This window comes from Sebastes umbrosus, chromosome 3 (assembly GCF_015220745.1).
Source record: "Sebastes umbrosus isolate fSebUmb1 chromosome 3, fSebUmb1.pri, whole genome shotgun sequence".
Taxonomy (NCBI): Eukaryota; Metazoa; Chordata; class Actinopteri; order Perciformes; family Sebastidae; genus Sebastes; species Sebastes umbrosus.
Window position 1 is genome coordinate 28,882,728 of NC_051271.1, and position 20,936 is coordinate 28,903,663.

At 42.9% G+C, this 20,936-nt stretch overlaps 1 protein-coding gene across 3 annotated transcripts in view; it reads right to left on the reverse strand.

Moving 5' to 3' along the window:
* pdcd11 (programmed cell death 11) overlaps window positions 1-20,931 on the reverse strand; it is a 22,585-nt gene extending 1,654 nt beyond the window's left edge. The window contains exons 1-35 of one of the 3 annotated variants that reach the window (XM_037762543.1): window positions 20,859-20,931; window positions 20,046-20,172; window positions 19,066-19,206; window positions 18,744-18,908; window positions 18,305-18,466; window positions 17,810-17,930; window positions 17,458-17,633; window positions 17,170-17,277; window positions 16,734-16,946; window positions 16,488-16,612; window positions 16,328-16,388; window positions 15,976-16,122; window positions 15,586-15,837; window positions 15,020-15,145; window positions 14,731-14,925; window positions 14,364-14,534; window positions 13,502-13,715; window positions 13,265-13,414; window positions 12,153-12,265; window positions 10,201-10,697; window positions 9,832-9,894; window positions 9,468-9,564; window positions 9,220-9,309; window positions 8,221-8,323; window positions 7,925-8,102; window positions 6,729-6,785; window positions 6,517-6,639; window positions 5,571-5,693; window positions 5,185-5,353; window positions 4,394-4,540; window positions 3,541-3,684; window positions 1,872-2,122; window positions 836-1,004; window positions 577-730; window positions 202-367 (exon numbers count right to left, since the gene is read on the reverse strand). In XM_037762543.1, the coding sequence (XP_037618471.1) occupies window positions 202-367; window positions 577-730; window positions 836-1,004; window positions 1,872-2,122; window positions 3,541-3,684; window positions 4,394-4,540; window positions 5,185-5,353; window positions 5,571-5,693; window positions 6,517-6,639; window positions 6,729-6,785; window positions 7,925-8,102; window positions 8,221-8,323; window positions 9,220-9,309; window positions 9,468-9,564; window positions 9,832-9,894; window positions 10,201-10,697; window positions 12,153-12,265; window positions 13,265-13,414; window positions 13,502-13,715; window positions 14,364-14,534; window positions 14,731-14,925; window positions 15,020-15,145; window positions 15,586-15,837; window positions 15,976-16,122; window positions 16,328-16,388; window positions 16,488-16,612; window positions 16,734-16,946; window positions 17,170-17,277; window positions 17,458-17,633; window positions 17,810-17,930; window positions 18,305-18,466; window positions 18,744-18,908; window positions 19,066-19,206; window positions 20,046-20,150 (5,276 nt within the window). In that variant the 5' untranslated portion in view covers window positions 20,151-20,172; window positions 20,859-20,931. Of the gene's footprint in view, window positions 1-201; window positions 368-576; window positions 731-835; window positions 1,005-1,871; window positions 2,123-3,540; window positions 3,685-4,393; window positions 4,541-5,184; window positions 5,354-5,570; window positions 5,694-6,516; window positions 6,640-6,728; window positions 6,786-7,924; window positions 8,103-8,220; window positions 8,324-9,219; window positions 9,310-9,467; window positions 9,565-9,831; window positions 9,895-10,200; window positions 10,698-12,152; window positions 12,266-13,264; window positions 13,415-13,501; window positions 13,716-14,363; window positions 14,535-14,730; window positions 14,926-15,019; window positions 15,146-15,585; window positions 15,838-15,975; window positions 16,123-16,327; window positions 16,389-16,487; window positions 16,613-16,733; window positions 16,947-17,169; window positions 17,278-17,457; window positions 17,634-17,809; window positions 17,931-18,304; window positions 18,467-18,743; window positions 18,909-19,065; window positions 19,207-20,045; window positions 20,173-20,700 lie in introns of all 3 variants that reach the window. The other 2 variants (XM_037762552.1, XM_037762559.1) reach the window with 2 other exon arrangements.
* Between the last annotated feature and the right edge of the window lie 5 nt (window positions 20,932-20,936).

Below are 20,936 nucleotides of genomic sequence, written 5' to 3' on the forward strand. Positions count from 1 at the left end.
TTGTAATGTAGCGGTAAGGACATTTAGTAAGAACAAGTGATGAAAACCATAACAAATAAACACGTAGATTAAAATCTTAACCACGATATGTAATTATGTGTACTTGTTTATATGTATTTCATTGCAACAGAATAGCTACAAGGAAATGCGTTAGAAGTGACGAGGGGGAAGTGAGAAGGCAAAGCAAGGGCTTTTTCTCACCTGACTTCCTTCTGTGATCCATTCTTGACCATGATGTCGATGAAGACGGACCAGAGGTCTGTACGTTTCGGGTAGCTCGTCAGGACTTTGTCAAACATGGTGCGACCTTTCTCTGAATCCCCATAACGGAACTCCAGCTGAGCGAACTTGGCGATAACATCCACACCTGAGAGGAAGCGTGACAATACATAAAGGTTAAAACCTGTGGAGATGCACAGCTGGGACGGGATATGAATGGTTACACACACTGCACTGTTGAAGGGATGAGAACTCTCTGGTTTCAGTCAATGTGGTGGGTGTACAATCCAAACATATAAATACATATCAAGCTGTGTTGTGACATTTCATCCTCAGTGTTTACGCAGATCATCTTACTTTCTTTGGAGGGCAGACTCTTCAGCGCCCTCTGCAGGAGAGCACTGGCAGCGTCGCTCTGACCCTGCTGGAGCAGGAATGTCCCATAGCTCAGCCACACCGCCTTATTCTGACGGAAACGCTTCACCATTGTCTTATACAGACCTTCTGCCTCCTGGACAAACATGAGACAGAGCGGATTAAACACATGCAGGCGATAGGGGTTACAGAACACAGTATTTCAGCATCAGTCTCAACAAATACACTCAGTAGATCGTACCTCGGCCTTGTCGGACTTTGCGTAGATGTCAGCCAGCTGCTGGTACACGGGCATGGGCTCGCAGAACTGAAGCGCCCGCTCAAACACTTTCTTCAGGCTCTCCTCCGTGCCGTACATGTTCTCCAGGTTCAGCAGGGCCACCCACACATTCAGCTTCTCCTGCTCCTCCCTGGACAGACGCAGGGTTTACACAAAAATAAGTCAATCCTTTCCTCAACACAGCCTATTGTAACAAATGAGGACACGCTACTTTAACTCCTCACCCCAACAGATACTATCACTGCTATTATTCATTTAGGTATGATACAAAGGATGAGGCCGAAACACATTAACAAAATTACATTTTAAAAAAAATAGACAGTAGTCCCAATTATTTTTATTTTTCATTGTTTGTTTGACACTTTTATCTGCTTATCTTTCTGCCATCTTTTGGTGTTGTTTTTGGTTTCTTTTTTGGTGTAAAAGAAAATATATCATCTTAAAGAGGACCTATTCTGCTTATTTTTAGGTTCATACTTGTATTTTGGGTTTCTACTAGAACGTGTTCACATGCTTTAATGTTCAAAAAATTTATTATTTTTCTCATACCGGCTGTGCTGCAGCACCTCTTTTCACCCACTGTCTGAAACGCTCAGTTTGAGCTCCTGCCCCTCCCCCCTTCTGAAAAGCCCAGTCTGCTCTGATTGGTCAATTGAACCAAACTCTTCAGACTCCGCTCTTCTCTAACTAGCTTCGTTTGAGGCAGTGCCATACTAGCAGCTATGCAAATGTGTTACTTGGTGACATCACCACGTTACGGAAGAAAAGGCGGGACTTCAATCAAGGCGTTTCAGGCAGTTCAGTAGCAGTGTTTCTGTGGGGGAGAGTAACTCCCTTTGACCTGGACTTTGGGCTTTGTAACTTTGCAGACCTTTAACACGCACAAAAAAACTATTTAACACACTATAGGAAAGGGCAAAAGAAAAAAAGAATAATAGGTCCTCTTTAATGACACACAGTTGAATAGCTAAAAAATATTTATCTATAACTCAATCACCTGAAAGAGATGGTTTTGAGGGCCCTCTCGGCCACAGCGCGGGCCTGCTCGATCTGGGTGGCCTGTAGATGGTGAGCCATGTACTGGAGCCAGAGCAGTGAGCTGTTGGGTGAAGCGAGGAGCAGCCGCTCGAAGGCGGCTGCGTCCTTGGGCCGCAGGCTCGGATCCATCAGCTCAATCTCCCGCTGTACCAGGGCCTTCTCCGCTGCCTTTTTCTCTTGCTCGAGCTCATGACGAGTCTTCTTCTGGAGCTGGTAGAGGAGAGTGGCGCGCCCCAAGGGTAAAGACGGGAAGGAAGATGAGTTTGATAGTAGAACATGTTTAGATACAGAGAAGGAAACAGGAAGAAGTTAATCTTTAACCCCCTGAGACCTGCGATCCCGACTGACTTTACTGTCTTTCAGAGGCTGTAGCAGGTTCAGTTTGAGAGCTAGAGTGAAGGTACTGATATCATATGAAACTAAAAAACCAAGGAATACAATGGTAACAATCATTTCATACTAGCTTGTCAGGACGGAGGCTAAATAACACTCCAAAGTTACACTAAATTTTGGCAAGGAAAAACAGGCATGGCCATTTTCAAAGGGGTCCCTTGACCTCTGACCTCAAGATATGTGAATGAAAATGGGTTCTATGGGTACCCACGAGTCTCCCCTTTACAGACATGCCCACTTTATGATAATCACATGCAGTTTTGGGAAACAACTATGCAGTTTTTTGAATGCAGTATAAATGTGTAATTTTTGCTTATTCTAAAATGGTGTATTTGAATATGTCTGCATACTGGGGTCCCTAAACAGTCTTGGAATTACATAAATTGGGTATCACTGTAAAGCTGAGACTCTTGTGGATCCAATGAGCCCAACTGTATTCATGTGTGATGATGTTAGTCCCCATAGTAGCCATTTCATTTTAGTGAGACCATTTTTTTAAACTTGAGCTCACTGTATAAAATGACCTGTGGTGACCTCTAGGATAATCACAGCCTCATGAAACTTTACAGTCACAAACTAGAGACCTAGAGCATTCAGAGGATGGATGGCTTTCCTAGCTAGACTGACAATAAGGGGGTTTCTGAGCAGTTTCTATAACAGAAGTGCTCGCCGAATTCAATTCTTTCAGAAATCTCCAAATGTCAAAAGTTTTTGATACCAAATCGCAGCATGGCTTTTTCTATGGCGTTCCTCAAGGTCTTGGTGTCTTAATGTGGTATTTTGGAAGGATTATTGATCATTTTTATCAATTCTCAAGTAGTAAAAATTGTTAAATTTAGCACCAAATCTGTGTAACAAATGGTATCAACCCAAAATCTAGCATGGGAATTGCCATCATATACTTCCATCATAATGTTCAAAGCCCTTATACACTTTTACAATTTATTTAAATTAATTAATTCAGGTTTATTTCTGATTCATGACTAGAACAACTTGACACACAGTGCTGAGCTGCATCTCAAATTCATTTTCAGGTTCCCAGCTTTCAGATGGGAACCTGAAGATGACGTTGACCTGCTTTCTCCCCCTAAAGATTCCCTGTACCTCCCTAAAAAATAAAAAAACGGGTCCATTGTAGGTCTCAGAGGGTTGAGCTACATACAAAAAACAATGACAGAAAGTTGTAGTCCTTTAATAATCCTAAGATTATACGTGCATATTTATGGTCAGCTCACCTTGCTGCTTCCATCTTGGTCCTCTCCATCACTGGAGTCGCCCTCCTGCGCTGCAGAGGCAGGCTTCAGGGAGCTCAGCCCCACGTCCCAGGAGAAACCTGCTGCCACCTGCAGTCTGGATGGAGCCGCTGAGCTGTGCGTCGCCTGAGGAGGAAGACGTGTATTTCTCAGGTTCTGGATAATGACATTACTGTCCAGAGCTGGATTAAATAGATAGTTAACACTAGGCAGACTGTATTTCAATACTACTACTACATCAAATGAATTTAAATGATCCCGGGCTACTATGCTTCATAATAGAAATGCCTGTTATTAAATGTTTAGTGTTATATAACAACACAAGCACAATTGATTCTGTGAATTTAGAACAAACAAATGAAATGAATACAAAAAGTTTACGACAAGCACGAACAAACAATCACAATCCAAATCACAGTCTCCACAGAAAGTATCTGTGGATTTACAAAATACTGTAGCTGTGAGCAAAATAGACTGTTGCACTGGCTAGAGTTGACCATGGTAATGCAAAGCCAGCCAGCTTTAGCTCACTACATGCCGCTTTCTACACGCCTCCCTCTGCTGATTACGACAGATAATCATTCATAAAATGTTACAGGCTGCAATGTGGAGTCACTGGACAGTAGCATGTAGCGTACATTAAATAATGTCTAACATATACTTTTTAATATTTTCATTATGTAGGAGGTTGATGTTCTCTCCCCCTCTGTCTGGGCCCCCTAGTGGCAAGAAGGCCCTAGGCATGTGCCTGCCTGTGCATACATTCGGCTCCGTTACTGTAACAAATCTATGGAGATTCCTATTAAAAATACAGAGCAGCAGTGCATTCGCTTACTTTTACAGAAACAGATGTGGTTTCTTTTTCGTCTTCCATATCCTCCTCTTCTCTGAAGTACACCTCCACTCCGCTGTCATTGCCATCAGTCTGTCCTCTCTTTGTTTTCTTCTTCTTCTTCTTCGGGACCTGGGACTCGGCTTGGTTCTGGCAAATGAAACCGTAGTTAAGACTACCATCAAGGATTAAAGGATAACTTTGGTATTTTTCAACCCGGACCCTATTTTCCCATGTTTTTGTGTCTAAATGACTAATGGGGACAACACTTTTTGAAATTGGTCCAGTATTGAGGGAGAACTCTGCAGCCGCTAAACGAGCTGTGATGTAATCATTTAGGGCAACCTGGCATCGTCAGTTTACGTCCACTAAAAGTGCTGGTTTTTGCCACTGACGGGCTAAGATTGTTATTATAAGTGTCTGACAACATTATGGAAATGAGCCAAAGACCAAAGTTATCCTTTAAATAAATTGCAACACATACACATAAGAGACCATCTGGCTGCAATTAAAGCTGCAGAGTATACAGTGAGTCTCAACCTGAGGCAGAAATCAATGCAGCATTTATGACTGTCGGACCAAACGGATAATGAATGAGTGATAACTGAAGATGGCTTCGATCTATGTGAAAAGTGGTTTTCCTATATTGAGTGTTGGTTCATCTCCAGGACCTCAGCACACTTAGAAAAGCTGAGTCATCTACAATGCGTTTACTATTTAATGTAAAAATCGGGAAGGAAGGAAGGAAGGAAGGAAAAAGTTTGATGCGAGAGAAAACTGAGGCGGTTTGTAACCTGTTCGCTCTCAGACGCCGTGCGTTTCTTCTTCTTCTTGGTGTCATGTTCCTTCTTCTCCTCTCCGATCAGTCGCAGCGGCAGACCGAGAGATTCTGGAAGGATGTCTGGCTTCCCGGTGTCCACTGGGAGCAGGGAGAGGTGGACCAACTCCTCCTCTTCGTCAATGCTGAGGACGAGAATAGAAAGAGCTGCAGACTGAAAATGACAAGTTGACAGCATTGATTCTATAAATGGCTGCTACTTAAAGCTGCACGGGGCGAGATATGAAAAGACACACCATCAGCATTACGCCAAATCGATTTCTGATATCCGGTATGATGATTTAGTCCTTTCTTTCTTTTATTTTCAAACACTCAGAATGGAAATCTGTGGCTTTTTCTTACCTGAGGATCTTGGTAGTGAGCAGGGTGTTGGGAGTCAGGTGCATAGAGAGGACCTTGTAGTTGTTGACAAAGTACTTGGTGGACTGCTGAAGTTGGGCTCTTCCCGTGATGCTCCTTGACAACCTGGAAAACAAACAACAACAAAGTGAAATAAGGACGATGATCATTGCTGAAAAAACTGCCCTGAAACTCAATATGGAACATGTTGTTCCTTTCATGAGTCCTGATGCCAAAGAAAGTTAAACCTGCAGTAAGGCAGAATATTTTTGGCATCATTGGGAAAAAAAATCTATAATAACCTTTCAGCATATTGTAATTCAAGTGTTCTGAGAGAAAACTAGACTTCTGCACCTCCTCATGGCTCTGTTTTCAGGCTTTAGAAAATCTAGCCCGTGACGGAAGACTTCGGCCAATCACAGGTCATTTTGTTGTTCATTCAACGGAGGCAGTTGTCAATCACACGCAAACTCCGACCAAACGGTCAAACTAGGCAGCGCTGATCAAATATGAATCAATATTCTGTTACTGCAATGCCTATTTTTCGCTTCAGATGTTTTCAGAAACATCTTGTAGTGTACTGTTTAGCTGTAAAATGAGAACATTTGAGGAGAGAAATAGTCATTACAGTAACAGAATATTGATTCATATTTGATCAGCGCTGCCTAGTTTGACCGTTTGATCGGAGTTCACTAGTGATTGACAGCTGCTCAGAGACGGCAAGGCTCCAGGTCGGCTCTGATTGGTTATTTTCCTCCGCTCTGTGAAATCTTGCAGATGCCATTAGGAGCACCGGAGGACACAGAGGCACATGATTTTTTTCAGATTACCTGTCTCATGCACTAGTGTCAGGATATAGTGACCGTTTTATAAAAATAACTTTATCTCCAATCCTACCCACTGCAGCTTTAAACCCTAAAGTTCTGTGCTGGATGAATTTCTCAGTTACCTGATGAAGACCCCCTGCTCTCCCACAGACTTGACGTAGCCTCTGATGATCTGGTCTGCCTGCAGTTTGTCTACAGACAAAACCTCTGGGTCCTTCGCTGGCTTGGCCTGCTGTGGGTTCAGCCTAGAAGAGCAAAATTACAGTCAAACACCTGTTGTAATAACATATGCATCTGAATTTGTTTAACAAATCAAACGAAAACTCGTGCATACCTTGACTGACGTAGAGACAGCTGCCACTTGCCATTTTCCTCCCCGAGAAGGAAACACCTGATGCAAAAAGTGGCAAAAAATTAACCCTGCACATCAAGATAATCAAAATGGTTTTAAAGTCCAATAGTGGTACCAAGAATTGTTAATGCTGCTGATAGTTGATAATGTGTGCGAGCAGTTGCCCATAAATGTATTCTGAACAACAACGTTTACAACCACAACAATGAGGCGCTAATGATTCAAACAGTTAATGTGGTTTAGCCTAAACTACTGTTAAAATTTGTTGTTCCTTTTAGTTTTTTCGAAGACAAAAATAGAGGTTAACCTCAGTCTGGAATTGAAATAAAACATCACAAGACTAAAAAATGAGCATGTAGAGTACATATTAAAAGGCATTTCACCAAGTGTTAATTTTGGCAGCTATTTTAGATTTAGTCTTAGACTTAAAACGAAAATGCTTATTAGTTTTAGTCACATTTGTGTCATTTTTATCTTTCATAGTTTTAGCCAAATGACAACTTTCGTCCAGTTTTAGTCGCCAAAAAGTCATCAGATTTTAGTCAACTTTTAGTCAAATGGTTTTCTCTCTTAATTGTTTTAGCTATTTTTTTTGTCTTAGTCCTGTGCCAAATGTCCTTTTTAATCATCAGATTATATTCAACATTTCAGTCAATCTGTTCTAGCCAAAACCAATAATTGTCATTTTAGCCAAATTTATTTCACATACGATTTTATCTTATAATTATCTGATGAGAAACAAAGGTTGAATGATTAACAATGCAGCTTTGCAGAACGCTACTCCGAGTCCTCCTGACTGCGCTCATTAGTGATGTGCTGTTTAGTCGCACCCACCGGTCTGTTATGAAAGCCAATCCGCCCACCCAACATGCAACCATATGCGTTAAAATCAACCACCCGAACCCCACAAACCGAAAGGGGAGGAGAAGGTGAAAGGTGTCGAAATTAAAGAGAGATTTTAGTTAAGTTTTTATTTTTTAAACTACATTTTAGTCTTGTCTTTTTTCGTCAACAATATTACATGTTTGATATCGTCACCATTAGTGTTTAATGCCGGTGGTACCTCTCATCATTGTCTCGTCTTGGAAAAAAGGCAGTGGAAGAATATATTTCATCATAGTTTTAGTTAACGAAATTAACACTGATTTCAGCTAAAGGTCGCTGCTGCATCTACTGACCTGATCAGCTGATCCTTGCTGTAGCCGTCCAGGGGGTTTGGCTTGTAGGCATCAGCCAGGTCAGTAACAGCCACAGTCCCCGTGCCGCCAAAGGGAAGCTTGACCTGGAGGCCAACTTGTGGCAGAATATTCGTCACCATCCCCAAAGTAACGCTGTCTTTCTCCAGCTTATGGACACCTGGAAAACAAAAGAAACCCAGAATCAAATTAATTGTTGTCCGTCTCTTTGCATTTGATAAGAAACTGCATGTAAAACGTGACGATGAGAAGCAGTAAACAATAAAAACAGCTTCTACCTGTGAGTGACAGCACAAAGCGATGAGGTTTGGAGTTCACTTCTACCACTCTGGCATGGACTGCTTGGCCCAGCTTGAACAGTTTCTCTGGGTGGCCGGCGTCCTGAAAATAAGCAGAATGTAAACAATCACAGCTGTTTGAAACAAAGCTTTATCTAATCTTTTCTCATTTAGCCTTAAAGGGATGGTTCGGATTTTTTGAAATGGGGTTGTATGAGGTACTTATCCATAGTCAGTGTATTACCTACAGTAGACAGTAGCCATTGTCTATGCTCTCTTCATAGCCACCAGACTCCATTGACAAAAACAGTCATTTTACCTTGCAGAACACGGGAGTTGCTGATCTACCGCTGCCTCGATCGGTTAGTTTGTTTGTGCTATTGTGTGACTTTGGTGTTTTAAATCAGTGGTTCCCAACCTTTTTCCTTAAATAACCCCTTTTCTATCATTGAGTAAACTGACGACCCCTGTCTAAGTGACATATTTTAGGTATATTTCATATCATATTCAATACATAACAATGACAGTACAAAACAACTAACAAACTGTACAATTACCCCAAATAGGAAACGCAATATCTGCAGGAAGTTTGTGTGAAATAAGCGCTTTGGATGTATTTTGAGCAGATTATTTTCTGTGAATATTGCATCAGAGATGAGTTTTCCTGCTAAGTTTAGGATCTTTTAATACAATTCTCTGCATTTTATTTTTAACAATCAGAAATACTTATTAGGTTTCTTTTTTTGACAAAATCTGAGTTTTCTTCTCCCTGGCACTTGGCCATTGTTCCATCAGCTCTTTGGTTGTTTTAACTGCGTACTTTTCTAATTCAGGACGAGGCTGTTTAGCAGAGAGGGAAGGCTCTAGAATATAACTTTAGAATATAACTTTAAAAATAACAATTTAATTTAGTTTGATGAAATGAAATTCTGAGATATCGGCCAACTGTATATTAAAAATAAAAGTTGTCTTACACCCCTTAAAATATTTCAAACTTACTTTTGGATCAGTGATCATGGCCAGCAGTTCAATTGTCCCAGTAATACAAGGATCAGTGGTGACCTCCAAACTCTTCTTCTGTGGATTGAACTGGAGGCAGAAGCATAAACACAATGAAAACCTCTACTGAACTTTTGCTCATTTAAATTTGTTGTGGATTCATTTTTTATTTAATCAAAGATTTTGTAGAAACTGCCAGGAAGAAATAAAGCAAGCGACTGCGAGCCACGATGATTTCCCGAACTCACCTTTGATACAAAGCATGCCATCTCTTCCCCGACCGTATAGCTGTTTAGTTTATCTTTTGCTGTAACTGCTTTGAAATCTGTACTCGTATCCAGTTTGCTGCAGAGAGAAAAAGAAGTAGAAGCAAATAAGAAACTGAGAACAGATAAAAACACACATCCTGACATAAAGTATGAACACCACTACAGGTTTATATTATCAGAATTAGCATTTCTAATCTCTGTATGACATTTTATAAAAACAAAAAGCGGCACACAACAATGTCGGGATGACTGTAAATTTACTGATTTAATTCAATAATATTCAGGTTCTCATGCAGTATATCATGATAATTACAAGGTTCAATGAACTGTACTATACAATTACCTGGGTATAAGTGTGAGCTCGGGAATTTTGTATGTAAATTTGGGATGGGAGAATGGCAAGAATCTGAAATAAGACAGTAGAGATTAATACAATTTAACAAATATTACATAGAAAATCACCACATTCATGTTTACACTTTTATAGTGGTTTTATAATTAAGAATGGAATAATAATAAGAAAACAGTAAGTATAAGAAAGAAGTATAAGAAGAAGAAGAAGAAGAAGAAGTAGAAAAAAAGAAGTAGAAGAAGAAATTGTAGAAGAAGTAAAAGAAGAAGTATAAATATAAGAAGAAGAAGTAGAACAAGAAGAAGAAGTAGAAATAGAAGAAGAATTAGAAGAAGAAGCAGACCCTCCAGCAGTCTTTACCTGCGACTGGAGGCTTCTCGTCCTCCGATGACCCTGGCGGTGACCTCGCTGCCCACTTTGACCAAGGACGTAGGGAAGGACCTCTGACACACTTCTGCAACATCCACCACCTGAGACACGTGCACGCTGCCCGTGCTTCCGTCCTCTAGCGTGACCTGAATGGACGTGGGCTTCACTGTCCGCACTTTACCTCGCACGATGTCACCAAAGCGGTGACCCTTGGAGCCCGTTTGGTTTTCTGAGGTTGTGCGCTGTCGTTTTGCTCCGCTGCGTTCCCACGACACCATGGAGAGCCCCTGCAGCTCCGGGAGGCTGGATACTATGACCTGGACGGCCAGAATCATCCCCTCCCTCAGCTTGTCTGACTCGGACAGAAATGTCTCGTTCAGGTGGCTGCTGGTTTGGATCACGGTCAGCTGCGCCGTGTCGCCCAATGAGATGACGGCAAAGTCTTCGTCGATGTGCTGCACCATCGCCGTGTACGATCCTTCAGCTAACTGGAAAATACAAAAACGCACATAACAAAAGGTCAATACCTACATGAAAGTATTATAATCTGACTCTATACGAGTGCCCTAACATTTAATATATACCATCTACCTTTGTGAAAGCAGAGAAAGCAGTGTTCAGTCCAAATTTCCACAGTACATAAAACGATTGTCATTGTTTTGAAACTACAAAATGGCATTAAAGGGGACCTATTATGCTTTTGCACCTTTCGTTTGGTGTGTTGTATAGTTTTTTGAGCATGTAAAAGGTCTGCAAAGTTACAAAGTCTACGCCAAAAGGAGTTACTCTCCCTCACTGAAACACTGCTCCTGAACTGCCTGAAACGCCTTGCTTGAAGTCCTGCCTTTTCTTCTGTAACGTGGTGATGTCACCAAGTAACACATTTGTATAAGGGCTAGTTTGGCACGCCCTCAAACAAAGCTAGTTAGAGCGGAGCAGGAGCGGAGTCCAAAGAGAAGAGTTTGGTTTGGCTGACCAATCACAACAGAGTGGGCCAGCTGACCAATCAGAGCAGACTGGGCTATTCGAGAGGGCAGGAGCTCAAACAGAACGTATCAGAAAAGTAAAGCGTTTTTTTAACATTAAAGCATGTAAACATGTTCTACTAGAAACACAAAATACAAGTATGAACCTGAAAATAAGCATAGTAGGTATGGATGCACCGATACCACTTTTTTTCAGACCGAGTACTAGTACTTACATTTGGGTACTCGCCGATACCGAGTACCGATACGAGTACTCTGTGCCAAAAGACCCTCGTTAACAGCCAGCTGGAGGGTGTAAGCGACACACGGCAGGCTGGGGAGTACCGTGTACGAGGCGGCGCGACCGGCTCTAGGTCGGCTTGGAAAGGCTCTGGGCGAAGGTGCTTCTCAGGGCCGTGGACAAAGTGCTCGCTGCGCCCTCTCTCCCTGCTGGGGAGGGACGGGGGCCCCTGCTCCCGGTGCAACTGTCAACCGGGGCGGACTGTCCTCAGTGCGCCCAAACCGCGTCCTGCCCCCAGGGCGGGGCTCGGCCCACGTAAAAAGGCGCCAGGGGTCTGCGGCGATGTCTGCAACCCACCCAAACCGTCTTGAAACACGGACCAAGGAGTCTAACGCGCGCGTGAGTCAGAGGGTGCAAGCACAACCCTGTGGCGCATTGAAAGTGAGGGCTGGCGTGTGCCGGCTGAGGTGGGATCCCGGCCCCGCGGGGCACCACCGGCCCGTCTCGCCCGCACCGTCGGGGAGGTGGAGCATGAGCGCGTGCGATAGGACAAGAAAGATGGTGACGAGAGGTTAACGTCACGCTGCCGTGAAGTGGTATCGGTGCCGTTGTATAGGAGCCGTTTTGCGAGGACAAGTACGAGTTCATGAGCACAGTATCGGACCCGATACCCGATACTTGTATCGGTATCGGTACATCCCTAATAACTGGTCCTCTTTAAGAAAAGCAATACTCACAGATTTCTTCCTCCCCACCAGCTTGGACAGGATGGTCACATGGACACATGACGACAGGATGTCAACACGGAGGACGACCGCAGTAACTTTCTGTCCTGGGGTCAAATTAACACCTGGAAACAGTGCAGCCAAAAGACAGTTACACAGCTTACATGAAGGGATCTTGGAAAAATAAATATATTATATATATATATATATATGCTAAAGATCTCTGTAAGGGGTGCGAAACACTGGTTTAAAGGTGAAAAGCGAATTATCGGTCCAATCAGCAGATGAAAAAACACTACACTACAGGGCACGTATTGAGTTTACTTCATGGAGAGCCCCATAACTTGGGAGTCAAAGGGCCAGTCCACGGATCTTACACATGGAGCTCTGTTCACCAGTCATGGTTAGTACTAATCAGCCTGTGACAACAGTTACATAATGCCCTATGTGGCTCTGGAGGGAGCTCTCTAAAGTCTGAGAAAATCACTTGACATGACATGGGCATACACCGTTCCGTTCCAGTGGAGAGCACTTGCATAAACTATAACTACTGGAAAAAATAAGAAGTCAGAACGGTATGACACAGTTCCCCTGTCTTATACGTGTTTATTGTTAACATAAAAATAGATTCAGAAAGTGACAGCATTCTCATTTATATTGCAAATGTTGCTGAAATTCTATACTCCATTCAAAATCGCCACTGACAGGCAGTTGCTGTTTACCGTGATGACGCTGCCACCTTGTGGTTTCCTAGCGCGCCCTCGCATTATCCATGTACATGAGCAAGTTGCAGTATTTTTTTCCATCATGTTATATAGCCTCCAGAACACTGACCATGAACTGCAATTTCCTTGTTTAGTCATCTCTCTACTCTCTGTAACAAAGGCTTATAATGCCCCCAAAATACTCCCTTATGGTTTAATAATAGGAAATATTTGAGCATCCTTTACCATATTATTTTGGTTGATGCAATCATACCATTAAAACCTGAAACCAGTCTGCTTCTATAATGCATGTCAAGACATTGTAAGAAATGTATGTGATGGCAAAGACCATCATCACAGAGGAGGAAAACATAAGAATTTCTACAAGATTTTAAAAAATGTTTCTGGTTAAAAACATACCCGTGACATGGTGCTTGTTGGCCAGTATGGTAGCACCGGACAAATCATCAGACTTAAATGTGGCGCCGCTGTCCTTCGCAGTATCTACGGTCAGCTTCAGCTTCTCACCGACAGACAGAGCGGCCAGCTGCTTGCGGAGATCACTGTTCTCTGAGAGCAAAGACATGAGACACAATGAGAGATCAGATACCGAAGACAAACTTTAAATAGAGACTTAAAAGGCCGAGGCACTCGTACCTCTCGTAGCTAACATTTCAGACACGGCTCTTCTCTCCAGCCAACCATCAAGGAATCTGGTCTTGGTATCGCCATCTGGAGATATGACCTCTGATATCTTCAGCGTGACCAGGAAACGCCGTTTTTCCACATCCAGGTTGGTCACTTTAGCGATCACAGTCTGGCCCGGCTGGAAGGCAGTTGTTGTATCCTTGATGAACTTGTCGGTCATGGCCTTAAAAAAAAAAAAAAAAGCAGAGAAAGAATTTTAGTAGCGGAAATTGACATGCGGCTTAGTTCACGCTACACAACTTGCTGTCTTGTAAGCAGGAGTCTTTAAGTCGTTGTGGTTTTCACACTACATGACTGACCAGCGACACTACAAGATCTTTCACCAGGAGGAATCCCCGATGATCTCTAAACTATGTATTGTCACAAAAACACATGCGAGAAATACACGGTAAATGATTTGATACCATACGCGAGACATATTGCTGATGTTGTCGTTGGCAATGTGTTCACAAAATAGCCTGTTTCCACACTCTTTTTTTTTACTATTTACCCCTCTAGGTGCAACAACAACTTTACATACAGTAAGTTCCTGTTGTTACAGGCGACCCCTCCTCCCCCAGGTTTACTCTCAACCCGTGTCTCGCGCTCATATTGGCTGTTGCTTGTGGCATGTTAGATATCTGGAATGCATCTGCGGTTAGCCTCTTGGCATGACGCCCGAGCGCCGATGTGCGAGCCAACGCCAATTTGCCTCTGATCTGGGGCTTTTGTCGGGGGGCTGAAAATCATGGATAAAGTGGTGTAGTGTGAACTAGGCATTAGAGGTAGAGCTATCTAGGACAGAAGACGTAACACAAAGCTCTTTACTCACCGACTTGGGTGCAAGACCCACTAAGCCGTATGGGAACTCTACAAAGACGCCGTAAGACATGATGTTCTTGATCCAGCCAGTCAGCTGCATTCCAACTGTGACTTCAGAGAAGTCCTTGGCAACCACTCCATCCTCCAGTGACCATCGCACTGTTGGTTTCTTGGTGAGGGTCTTTAACAGAGGAGCAGTTAAGGAAAACAGACACGACTTTCCTGCTTTTCATAATTAGGAAATTTACTTCCTGATAAGCATCAAAGGCCAGTAAAATATATCATACTGTACAGAATAAATCAATCAGGAGCTTTAAACTTTTCAGTTGTTATCAGAATCGCACAAAATCGACAGACTTATTTATAAAACAGGATACAATATTGCGTTTGTTCTTGTTGAAGCAGATGAGTTTTGAGATGTGGTCTCCCTCCTGCAGGCTCTCCCACAGCAGAGGGCAGTTGGACACGTGATCAGACAGGTGCACTGTGGGTAGTACGGCCCGGATATCATCGGGGAGGATGGCCACCTCCAGACCGTTGACTGTCTTTTTCAGCACCTTGGCCTCCAGGCTCTACATCACACAAATACACATGTTGAGGTCAAAATTTGATAAATTCAGATGAAAGAAAGAAAGAAAAAAACGTGGCATGAAGTCTTTAACTTACCTTCCCTATCTCACAGTCTAACTGGGGCTTGGCGGCTTCCTCTGTGTCTCCCTCCATCGCCGCCTTAAATGACAGCACCATCTTTGCCTTATCGGGGTCACACTGAAGAACTCTAGCCTTCAACACCTGGACAATCAACGGAAAACAAACAACTAATCAGATGGTAAATGGTAAATGGACTTGCTTTTATATAGCGCTTTTCTAGTCTTCCAACCACTCAAAACGCTTTACACTACATGTCAGTATTCACCCATTCATACACACATTCATACACACACTGATGGCAGAGGCTGCTAAGGTGCCAACTTTGTCCATTAGGATCTAATCTTAATACTCATTCACACACCGGTGGCTATGCCTTCGGGAGCAATTTGGGGTGAAGTGTCTTGCTCAAGGACACATCGACATGTGACCCGGAGCAGCCGGGGATCGAACCACCGACCTTCCAATTGGTGGACGACCTGCTCTACCCTCTGAGCCACAGCCGCCCTATACTCAAAAAAACTCTAAGCAGATCCGTAGAAACAGATATGATCCTCGGTGTCCATGCTGTTTGATCTCCTCACCTGCCCCACATAGAAGACCTCTTCAGGCTTGGTGACGGGCTCAGAGCTGAGCTCGCCGAGCGGCACCAAACCCTTGACGCTGTTGTAGAAACGAACGATGCAGCCAAAGTTCTTGATGCAGACGATGTAGCCGTGGGACACGCGGCCAGGACGGGCGTCGGTGTAGCTGAGGAACAACGGCAGGTCGCTGTGAACCAGGGCCTTCTTTCTGGTCAGGTACAGACTCTTTTTCTCTGCATCTACTGACAGCACCTGAAGGCACATATTCACACACACAAACACAGAGGGATGAAACATATGAGAGATGATTTTGCAGATTTGTCATACAGATTGTTGCAGATTTTTAATCTCGTGGTCTTCTCGGTGGCTTTAAAAACAAAGTGGACTGACCCGACATTTGATCTTCATGCCCTCCGTGTACTTCTTCTCTGGGTTCTTAAGGACGATGTCTGACAGGTGAGTCCGGGGCACCAGGCCTTTAATGTGGTCGGACAGATGCACCACCATGCCGTGATCCAGCAGGAGTGTAACTGTCCCCTTGGAGGGAGACACATGGAAGAGGGACAAAGTGAGACAGACAACAGACACCGAGAGAGCAGAATGCGGCAGATAAAACGAGGGTAGTTAAACCGTGTCCAGCTTTAACCTTTTTGTTCTCAGGTTCATCTCGCATTTAGCACCTTTAAAAAAGCTAAATCCTAGTCACTGGTGTGTACTTGAACAGGTGGCGATTTGTTCTTACCTCCACGACCTGACCGGCCTGAAGATCATGATATCGGTAAAAACGCTTTTCAATCACACTCCTGAAATCAAGACAAAAGAGGGTTGTCAATACATCACATTACAATAGTGAAGTCCATGCTAACTAATGGAATAAAACACATAAATGAGGTGTGACGTACTTTCGCAGGCTGACAAAATGAATTTGGTCAATGGCGCTGAAGTTCAGGATCCTGCAGGTGTGCTCAGTCATGGCCAGCGCTCTGTTTTCATTGGCTGGCACATTCGACTCCTTCAGGTGGTTCCTCTGTCGAGAAGGACACATTTAAGTTATTGCCCCAATGCGGAGTCGGCAGAATATTTTACTTTAATTCTTCTTAACGGTTAAAGTAGGTTTTTAAATATTTAAAGCATCGCGCCCGACTCACATGCACAAAGGCCAACGTGTTGTCCGGCAGTTCCAACATGGCTCCAGACATGTGGTGCATGGCGGTCATCTTGCAGTCCTTCACCACCTCACCGATGCGGTCGCCTCCGGCAGGAGAGGGGTCGACGGTGGTCCCGGGCTGAACGAGGTGGCTGCGCAGGCTGAGGCCCACCAGACGGGTGGACGGCTCCACATACAGCACACGGGCTCGCACCTGGGTGGATTGATGCAAAACAGGGTTAGCCTGCCAAGTTTACACTCTGATAGAAAAAACACATATGAAACCATTAAATGGTAACATTTAACACCTTTCATTTATGATTGTTTCAATAAGGTGCATTATTAGAGTGACCGGATCAGAAAGCTGAAAACAATGACAGACACAAAGAGATTTCTCGTATAAGCCAAGAGGATCCAAGTGCCAGGTCAGTTTTTACCTCGGTTCCCTCAGTGTAGCTGGATGTCTGCTCTGGCTCCATGTGGAGAAAGTCCACCTGGCCACTGAAGGAGGACAGGAAGTCCAGGAGCAGACCATGTTTGGTCACCTGCAACACCAACATGTAGACTTTATTCAAATGACACATAGCTACCACCGAAGGTGTCATAGGGACTGTTGGGAGCAAGAGTAGATCATTCACTGGATAAAACAAAACAGTTTTAGGCCTTTTCCCTCTTATCCTTGGACAGAAGATGTACTTGTTACCAAAATAAAAAGTTGTCTCTACCTTTTTGATCGTGGCTTTCACTAGAAGCCCGGGCAGCAGGTTAGTGAGGTTCCAGCCCTGCTCGGATTCAGCGCAGGCCTGGGCGACGGTCGCGGGGTTGACAGAAAGGCGGGCCACACGCCCATCGTTCTTTACTTCTTCCACTTCAGGCATCACGTACTGACCCACTGTCAGCTCTGGACACATGAAAACACACACAGATGCTTGTGAGATGTATTGACGCTCCTTTCAATCCATTACTTTATGAATGAGTTTGCTAAAAAAGCGGGAAACAACTGCACTACTACTACTCTGCATCAGAGAGTATGCAATTGACAGTAAATGAAAGTCGATCTAAAATACTTTGTCATACCTTCCAGGTTGTTGTGTTTGTCTTTTACTGCATTCTTGGGCAGGAAGGCTTTGGTTCCACTGATGCCGATGTCAACTATGTAGCCATGATCCTCCACGCTCTCCACACATCCACTCAAGACCTGAGTGGTCACAAAATAACAATACAATAAATTAGGGCTGCCAAAGTTAACGCGATAATGCAAAATTTGTTTAAACACCACTAATTTCATTAACGCATTAACACTACATTTGCATAAAGCAAGCATATTTGCCCACTCCCATGTTGATAAGAGTATTAAATATTTGACAAATCTCCCTTTAAGGTACATTTTGAACAGATAAAAAATGTGTGAATAATTTTCAAATAATTGCGATTAACGATGGACAATCATGCAATTAAATATTTGACTCAATTAACAGCCCTACAATAAATTGATGGATATAAAAAAGGAAAGCTGAATGTTAAGAACTTTTTAACAAATATTTAACAAAAGATCAATAATTAATGACTCACCATGCCAGCTTTCAGAGAGCTTGACGTGAGAGCCTTGTTGACCACCTTTGGATTGATTGACAGTTGGAGGCTAAGAGAGCCTCGTTTGGCTACATCCAACTTGGCAACCACACACCTGATCACCATGCCGGGGTAGAAGAGGTGAGGCAGAGAGCAGATCTCCTGTGAAGTAAATATACAAGATCCACCTCTTAGATATTACAAAGTAGTGGTATACTATTTACATAAAACTAGATAATGAATCGCCCTTGGTCTAATGTAAGTTACTATCTAATTCTAGACATATCCAACAAAAGCAAAAAGAAAGAGCTCACAAAAAACATCTTATTCCAAGATACTGACAAAAACCAAACCAGGGAAAAAAAAGTGTGGCCTCGCGCATGGTGTATCACCGTCGATATGCCCCATTATGACATTTCAAATCACTCCGCAGGCCTACCTCTGTATCAGCTGAATCCAGTTGCTCGCTGAGCAGTTTGGTGTACGGGTCACAGATGTTCTTGATGCTGAGGAAGCCTTGCATGCCGCAGGGCAGGCTGACTGTCACCTCAAAGTCTGCTACCTCCTTCACACAGCCCAGCATCAGGATACCCTCCTTCACATTCTGGGAAATGCAGAAAACGCACACGAAATCGAGTCAGATACTGAGCTAAATACGCTTTTGATTCACAGTAGTGTTATAGTAAAAATAAGTTTAATGAGAAAATGAACATACTTAACACATACAATAAATAATAAACACACATTGGTTCTTGAATTACCTTCATATGTAGAATTTCCACACATTTGGCTGCTGCATTCAGCGTCAGACCACCTTCTTTGCCCGTCTTTGGCTTCTTTTGCTTCTTGCCGTCATCTTTGCCCGCCCCCTTTCTTTTCTTAGTTTCTACTCTTTCGTTTGACTGCGAGGGAAAAGCAGACTATTGTTTACTATGGAGAACATTTTACTGATACCTCCTAAAGTGAGACGCAAGCCAAACTTAACTACAGAGTGTGTGAAAGGAAAGGGATGAGATGGTTGAACAGCTGATGTGAAAGAACCACTCCCACTTAAAGTGGCAGTAGGCAGATTGTTTTTGGCATCATTGGGAAAAAAATCCCATAATAATCTTTCAGCATATTGTAATTCAAATGTTCTGAGAGAAAACTAGACTTCTGCTCCTCCTCATGGCTCTGTTTTCAGGATTTAAAAAATATATCCCGTGATGGGAGACTTTGGCCAATCACAGGACAGTTCAGAGAGAGAGAGCATTTCTATTGGCTGATCATTCAACAGAGGCAGCTGTCAATCACTCGCAAACTCCAATCAAACTAGGTAGCGCTGATCAAATATGAATCAATATTCTGTTACTGTAATGCCTATTTCTCTCCTCAAATGCTTTCAGAAACATCTTGTAGTGTACGGTTTAGCTGTAAAATGAGAAAGTTTGCTCCGGCTGGTGGGCGGTGCTTGGTATTTCCTCAACTGATCTCAACATGGCTGCCAAGTCACAAACTTTCTCATTTTACAGCTAAACAGTACACTACAAGATGTTTCTGAAAACATTCGAAGTGAGAAATAGGCATTACAGAAACAGAATATTGATTCATATTTGATCAGTGTGTGACCGTTTGATTGGAGTTTGTGAGTGATTGACATACATAGTTCTATGAAGTCATTTCCACAATCCTCATTGATATGGCCACACAAAGTAAAGTCTATTAACAGTAGTATGGACAGAAGGATAAAAAAAAAGTTTACCTGGAACAAGTTGTCCACTTCTGTCCTCTGCACCACTATCTTACTCTCTTTGCTGGGCTTCTTTGCCGTCCCTCCTCGAGGGAAGTCTTCCTCCACTGATGCCATGTTTGATGTTGTTTCAGAATATCTGAGAAAATTAAATATACTGTCAATAAACAGACCATTTCATTCCTCTAACCTGAGCAGATGATGCAAAAAAAAAAAAACAGGTTATGTTAAGCGACGAATGGCCAAGCATAATTAGACCTTCAGTCTCTCATGTAACTCAATGATTACGTTTGAGAGTTACTATTACAGAGAGTGTTACAGACGCATAAGATACAGATACAGACAGCTTTATACTTTATACTTTACACAATCATACTGCACAATCATCAATGACAGAGGGAACACAGTAGGTGGCATATGGGGAGGTGCAAGATCAATAAAAGTACAAGAATACAAAATATTTGCTATAAAAACAATAAATACAAGAATAAAAACTAGACGAGATGGAAGAATAAAGGAATAAATAGAATAAAGTGCCAAGAGTATTGCACATTGCAAATTACATTCCAGGAATGTACCTAATTGCAAACAAGGACAACCCTTATATAGTTAGTGCAACATAACTTTACATTCAAAGCAGCATGAGAGCCACAAACATTATAGATACCTCTATCCTACTGAAGCACACTTTAGCAAGTTTCCCAGCAGACAAAATACCTATTCACATTGAGACTCGATTCTGATCTACACATACATCAAATGTTTCTTGTTTCAGTATTTATCATGAAATGTTACCTTTCAGTTAAATCTCCGGCAAAAACTCACATGTTGTTCAGCAACACGCCATGATCACAACCCGGAAGGGAAACTCATATGGGCGTTCCATTCGTTCCTCCAATCACA